The sequence below is a fragment of the Phocoena sinus genome, chromosome 3, assembly GCF_008692025.1.
Source record: "Phocoena sinus isolate mPhoSin1 chromosome 3, mPhoSin1.pri, whole genome shotgun sequence".
NCBI lineage: Eukaryota > Metazoa > Chordata > Mammalia > Artiodactyla > Phocoenidae > Phocoena > Phocoena sinus.
Window position 1 is genome coordinate 7190455 of NC_045765.1, and position 6204 is coordinate 7196658.

Genomic DNA, 6204 nt, shown 5'->3' on the forward strand with positions numbered 1-6204 from the left:
CGCCCTTTTCCGCTATCAAGGTGTCACTCAAAGGACGCGCGGAGCAGTGGGATGGCCAGCCACGGTGTGCGGATTTTAAAGCCTTTATTAGTGCGGAATTCGGGGATGCAGCCAAACTTCCGTCGTCTTTGCCCAGTATCACGGCACTTTGCCCAGTATCACGGCACTCTGATGCTCAGGATAACTCCACTGCCGCAGCCTCGTCGGGCTGTTAAGGCGCGAGGGGCAACCGGGTGCTGCTTTGCCTCACATGGTAGATGTCACGCCGCTTCTGCACCCCAAAGACGTACACTGAGGCCGCAGCGAGGATCACCAGGCCCAAGATCGTTAACACCCCCAGGACAATGGTGATGGCGATGGGGTTCCGACCTGTGCAGAAAAGCGAGGAATAAATACACGCGTCTCGGCCCCTCCTAAGCTTGCCCGTCTAGAATAAATACGCCCCGCCTAGGCTCACCCTGAACGTCCATCATCACTGTCAGAACGTCCGTGCCCCGTGAGCTTGCCGCTTGGCAATAGTAGGTGCCACTATAGTTTAACCTGACAAGGAATGGGATGCCGACGGGCACCTTGAACATGGAGCCTTCCTGCAGACACTGTAGTTTGGGGTTCGGGTTGCCCCGGGCCTGGCACTGCAGGATATGCATAGTCCTGTCTTTCCACGTCAAGCGCTGGGGACATTTAGCTCGGTCAATCTTGGGGCCGTCTGTGGGACCACCAAATGATTAGATACACCCGAGGCACAATGGGACAAGGGAGAGACAAGTCCTCCCAAATCAAGGAAGCAAGGGATTAAAGGTCAGAATGACCTGCGCACACAGGACACGCAACTGGACGCTCCTGTTACGGTGCAAGATCACCCCATGCACCTCGAGGGTGGCATTGCAGAAGAAGGTGCGCCTGTCGTCCTTCGCAGTGGCGTTTAGCTGAAGGTGGGCAGGCTGTCCCGGTGCCGCGGCTGGAACTCCGTCCAGCGTGACCCGGACTCGGGGTCCGGCCGCGCAAGTCACAGTTACTGTGGTCCCCTCGGTGGCGTTAGGTTCTCTCAGGGTCAGGTTGGGACCCTGGAAGCCTAAAGGCGGAGCATTGCCCAGGAGTTTGATGACCACACACCTCCCTTAGGTCAAGCCCCGCCCCCACCCGCCTCCTTCCCCTCGGAGTATCCAGGCTACGCCTTCATCTACTCTGCAGTCCCCGCCCAGTTTGGGGCGCTCAGGCTCTTCTTCTCGGGTCACTTAGGTCCCGCTCCTCTCCGGTTTAGTCTCCGCCCAATGCCACGCCCCCTTGAGCTATGGAGGCCCCGCCCCTTGCCTCCTGAGCTGTTTTGGCTCCGCCCCCTCTTACTATAGGCCTTCACGTTCTCCCGGGTCTCGCGGCTCTCGCCCCCCAAGGTCACGTTGCAGACAATCTCCTGAGTGCTCTCCTGCTCTGCTTTCGCTGTGGCTGTGGCCGTGAGTGTGTCACCGTGGCTCACGACTGTGGCATTCAGCATCTGGTCCCCCAGCGCCAGTTGCACCTGGGCCTCCGATGCTGGGAACAGCCCATCCAGGGTGCAGTCAACGGGCCACGACGTTTCCACCTCCGAGAACCGGGGGACAACGAGGCGCGGGGGGGTCGTGGGCATGGCTTGAAAGAAGGGTGGGAGTGAGCGGGAGGAGGTCTCACAGCCGTGGAGGCCCCTTTTCCCATGACACTCATCCCCACAAACCAGGGTCCTTCTTTCCCAGGATACCTTGCGGCCTGGGTCACCCCCTTCCCAGGACACACACTCACAGCCTTCTCCAAAGGTCCTATGGCTGCGAGCCTCCCATATGAGGCTACCCGTGGCTAAAGGCATGTTTTCCCCAAAGCCCTTGAGGTCCAGGGCACCCCCTTTTCAGGAATCCCGCCGCCAGGGCACCCTTACTCTGGCTCCGCTCATCACCCACCGTCTGCAGTCCCTTCCCTCACCAAAGGTTCGGAGCTTCCTGGGGGCCGAGCTGTTCTGGAACAGTCCCAGCCCTTGGGACCGCAGGTCCAGCTCCGTGCGGCAAGAGAAACTGGCGCCATGGTCATCTCTGCTCGCCAGCACCGTGACCGTGACCTCGGCAGGCTCCCCGTCTCCCGCTGGCTGACGGCCCAGCTCCTCCTCCTCACGAAGCAGCACCACGGTGAGGTGGTCCCGGGGGGCCCCACTGGACACCATGCAGCGCAGGGTGAGGTTCTCGCCCACGGGCTGCCAGAGGGGCAGGGGGGCCAGCTCCACGCGTTCCGGGAACCCTGCGTGGGGGGTATATGAAGGGGAGAGTAGAACTTAACAGCCAGCCTGGCAGCCTCCACACTAGGGAGTGGCGAGGAGTCAAGGGTGGCCCAGTGCAGAGCTGTGAACTTTGAGTTAATAAACCTCCAGGGCTTAGAAATGTGCTAGTATAAGTGTTTGCTGTTACCATTAGCACCGTGATGATTATTTCCTGTCTTGTCGGACGCCTTGCCAGGCACTGAAATAAAACTCAGATTTTCTGTTCCCAAGGACCTCACCATTAAGGGGGGAGGGGAAGGAAGGAAGGGGACTAAAGTTTATGGCCACTTATGATGTTAATAGTAATCATAAAATTTCCTGTTTATTTTGAGTTTTCCTTAGACTCTCCAGATGTCATCCACCTTCATTCATACAGCAACCGAGTGAAATCTCTTCTATTATTCTTCCCTTTTATGGATAGAGAAACTGAGGCCTAGAGAGGTGAGGATGAGGTGATCTGCCCAAGGACGCACAGCCAGGAAAGGGCAGAGCCAGGGTTAGACGGGGTTTTTCCCAAACTCTAGACCTGTGTGTCCACCTGCCTCCTTGATATCAGGTCTAGAAACTCCCCTGACCCCTCCTCCCAGCTTCTGGCCTGGACTCTGGTCTTGGCCTTTCCCAGAGCTTGGTCTAGCCCTCCCCAATCAGTCCCAGCTGCTCAAGGCCTAGGGCAGCCTCTGAGGGTGCTCTGCACAGTCCTTGGGGACTCAGCAGCCCCAGGCTGGGTCCTCTCCCAGCTGCAGCTGCAGCGGCCCTCACAGGCACACATACCAAACCCTGGGCCTCCTTTGGGGGAGCATCTCTCAAGCCTGGATCTCAAGCTGTCACACGCAGGCCTACGGACTGGCTGCTATGGAAAATATTCAACATCTAACTGTAATTTTAGAATATTTAACAAGGAGGCCCCCATCTTAACCTCTGGTTAAGGGACAGTGGTATGCTGGCCAATGCTGATTATGCTTGGGCTCTCTGGGGTGAGATGGGGGAGCCCCAACATGGAGCATTTGCCAATTTCTGTGGTGTAAGTACTTTGGCTGATTTCAAGCTACTCAGTGTGACACATTGAGTAGCTTGAAATCAGCCACTCGGTGAGCTGGGAAGAGACGAGCACCATGGACTCTCATGAGCCAGGACCAACAGGCTCTCGCACAGCACTGGACAGAAGCATCTCACGGTCGCACAGATGGGGACACCCAGATACACACGTAGGCAAACATACACACACGCAGATGTACATGTTACAACAGAAATACGCACAAAGACATATACAGACACGTACTGACACAGACATCCACACTTGCTCACACACAGAGATACACAGATACACAGGCACAGATACCGACATACAGACATATATAGACATTCACACATAGAGATATACACAAATCCAGAGACACATACACACAGGCACACACAAACATACAGACAGACACATATACAGACACACAAGTACGCTCACACGGTCTCACAGAGATAATGACAGATACAGAAGCTCACAGACACACACATAGGTACACAAACACGAATACAGACACTGGTGCACACAGGAGGAGCATACACACAGTTACACATGTACACTACACTTTTCTATGGCTTCACAAAACAGTAAGCACCATGACTGATGTACTCTGCTACTTTCTAGTCTATTGTTTTGTTGTTTTTTTTTGGCCACACTGCATGGCTTGTGGGATCTTAGTTCCCTGACCGGGGATTGAATTCAGGCCCTTGGCAGTGAAAGCATGGAATCTTAACCACTGGACCGCCAGGGAATTCCTCAGATATATTTAAAATGCTTATTGGGACCCAAATAAATTAATTCACAACTGCTGCCCTGGCATGTGGTCGAGATGCATCTCTCTGTCTCTGTCTCTGTCACACACACCTACACACACACATTCAGGTCCAAGCTCTGGGTCAGAGCCCAGGTCTATTCCTGCAAACTCAGGGCCCTCATGCCCGCCCCACTCCCCTGCACCATTGGTTACCTAGCCCCACTGCTGCCCGAAGCCAGCTCCACCTCCAGGCACAGCCACTCACGGTACACTGTGATGTTAGAGAAGCCTATCATCTGGGAGCCATTGCAGAAGCCAGAGCAGAGGAGCTGGATGTCACCAGTCACGTTGCTGAGTTGGAAGGCTGCCCAGCCCAGGCCACTGCCCACCGACTCCTTGAGTAGGGACGTCTCCAGGGAGATGAGTTCAGCGCTGGGGCAATCTGTACTGCAGTTTACCAAGAGGGACCCTCCGGCAGGCACCACTGGGTTCTGCGGCTCCACTCGCAGCTGGAACTCCTGCCCTTGGGTACCTGGGGGAACAGAAGGAAGCTCTCCTGGGGGTTCCAGTGCCCCCCAACCCACCCATTTGCAGGCTCCACCATTCAAAACTTCCTCTTGCCGAGATATGATGGTCTCTGCCTTCATGGTGCTTCAGTTTAGTGAGGAAGACAGATGATGGATCAGGAACCAAGGAGAGCTGGGAGGGAGGCCAGGGGAAGCCCTGATCAAGCCTCTAGGAGGAAGTGAGTCAGGGAAGGCTTCCTGGAGGAGGGGACCACTATGGTCAGTTTTAAAGTGTCAAGGAGGCGTTAGCCAAGTGAAAGGGAAGAGTGAACCTGGCAGACTGAAGAGCATACGCAGAGGTTGAGGGTCCAGAGGAACCAGGGAGGGAATGCGTGCATGCATGCGTGCTTGTGTGTGTGTGTGTTTAAGTGTGTGGGTGTGTGTGCGTGTGTTGTGCAGAGGGAGAAGAACAAGTCAAATGCAGGGACTGTGTCTCTCCGGGAGCCCTGAAGGCTGTGTTAAGAGGCCACCACTTTCTCCCGAGGACACTGGGGAGCCCCCTGGCCGATCTGAGTTTAAGAAGTGTTATTGGCACAGCCCGGGCAGTAGGGTGTGAGGCGCTCTGTTCTCCTTCCCCTCAGCCACCAATCCCACAACTCCAGCCCTCCCCAGCTTGCCGGGCCTCACCTGGGGGCAGCAGACAGCAGACTAGAAGCAGAGAGATGAACGAAGTCCAGCAGGCCCTGGGCAGCGGCCCTGAGGGCATCATGGTGGCCAGCCTGTAGGAGGAAGTTGCCTTAATGAGGCGCTGGGCACTGGAGAGCAGGCGGGTCACCCAGGGGAAGGAAGCACAGCCACCGCAGTTAAGAATGCAGCAGTCCAGGGGCTACACCTTGCCCAGGCCTAGGGAGGGGCAGGGGAATATTGCGCAGCCCCAGGGCTCCAGAGTGGGGGGCCCAGGGAGGTGGAGGGCGCTGGCCAGTCTCCAGGGAGTCTCAGGTAGGGTAGACCTCAGTCACCGCCCCTCCCCTCACCCCTGGCCCCCAGATGAACCCACAGGAAGTGCTAATGCAGTCTTCTTCCTTTGTTTTTAGCACAGGAAAGCCTGGAGGGGGGAGGGGGTGGAGGTGGTGAGACACCTCCTTCCTGTTGAACTTAGGTGAAGGAGGGGTGTTCTGTTCCCAGAGAGGAAGTTAACGGGGGATAATCAGACACTTTCCTTGAAGGGATAGGGTGGGATTTCAAGGCAACATTTCAAGGAGGCAACAACAATGGGTGGACTTCTAGGCAGGGCTTCGCGCAGTTAGCGCAAGATCCCAACATTCCTGGGGGGCAAATAAGAGATTTGGGGGGTGATAATGAGGGACCCCTAAGATAAGTGAAGCCATGAAAATGAGCAGAGCCCACATTTATTGGGGACTTGTGCTAGGCTCTGTGTTGGCTGCCTGGGTGGCTTTTATAGGGTCCCTTATCTTTGAAGATCTTGTGGGTGGGGTCCCCCGTTCCCTGTGTGCAGTGCTGAGGTAGAGTGCTTGGGGGACAGCTAAATCCTGAGCCACCGTCTGCCAAGGGTGCTACTTGTAACCGGCTCTTACCCCTGTCCGCCTCCCACCTTGCCCTTCTTCTCCAGGTAGCTGGTCTCTTTATC

At 56.1% G+C, this 6204-nt stretch overlaps 1 protein-coding gene across 5 annotated transcripts; it reads right to left on the reverse strand.

Annotated features, from left to right (window-relative positions):
- Positions 1-62: 62 nt before the first annotated feature.
- On the reverse strand, positions 63-5577 carry ICAM3 (intercellular adhesion molecule 3). Of its 5 annotated transcripts, none has more exons than XM_032626276.1 (7): positions 5244-5577; positions 4316-4582; positions 1951-2259; positions 1345-1626; positions 818-1072; positions 458-706; positions 63-369 (listed from the first exon to the last, which is right to left on the reverse strand). In XM_032626276.1, the coding sequence occupies exons 1-7, from the start codon at positions 5323-5325 to the stop codon at positions 212-214; spliced, it is 1602 nt and encodes a 533-aa protein (XP_032482167.1). In that variant the 5' UTR covers positions 5326-5577; the 3' UTR covers positions 63-211. The 5 variants fall into 5 exon arrangements, with proteins under 5 accessions (XP_032482167.1, XP_032482164.1, XP_032482163.1 ...); XM_032626273.1 differs by lacking the exon at positions 818-1072 and having other exon boundaries at positions 65-369; positions 5244-5335; positions 5449-5550; XM_032626272.1 differs by lacking the exon at positions 818-1072 and having other exon boundaries at positions 65-369; positions 5244-5576.
- Positions 5578-6204: the final 627 nt, after the last annotated feature.

What these genes read in the sequence shown, in the direction of transcription:
- ICAM3 (XM_032626276.1), bottom strand. Translation starts at nt 5,325, where the DNA reads ATGATGCCCTCAGGGCCGCTGCCCAGGGCCTGCTGGACTTCGTTCATC. An exon ending in CAGGAAGCTCCGAACCTTTG is followed by an intron (nt 1,627 to 1,950) that starts GTGAGGGAAGGG and finishes CCTTCTTTCAAG; the next exon opens with CCATGCCCACGACCCCCCCG. An exon ending in GGAGAACGTGAAGGCCTATA is followed by an intron (nt 1,073 to 1,344) that starts GTAAGAGGGGGC and finishes CTCCGCCTTTAG; the next exon opens with GCTTCCAGGGTCCCAACCTG.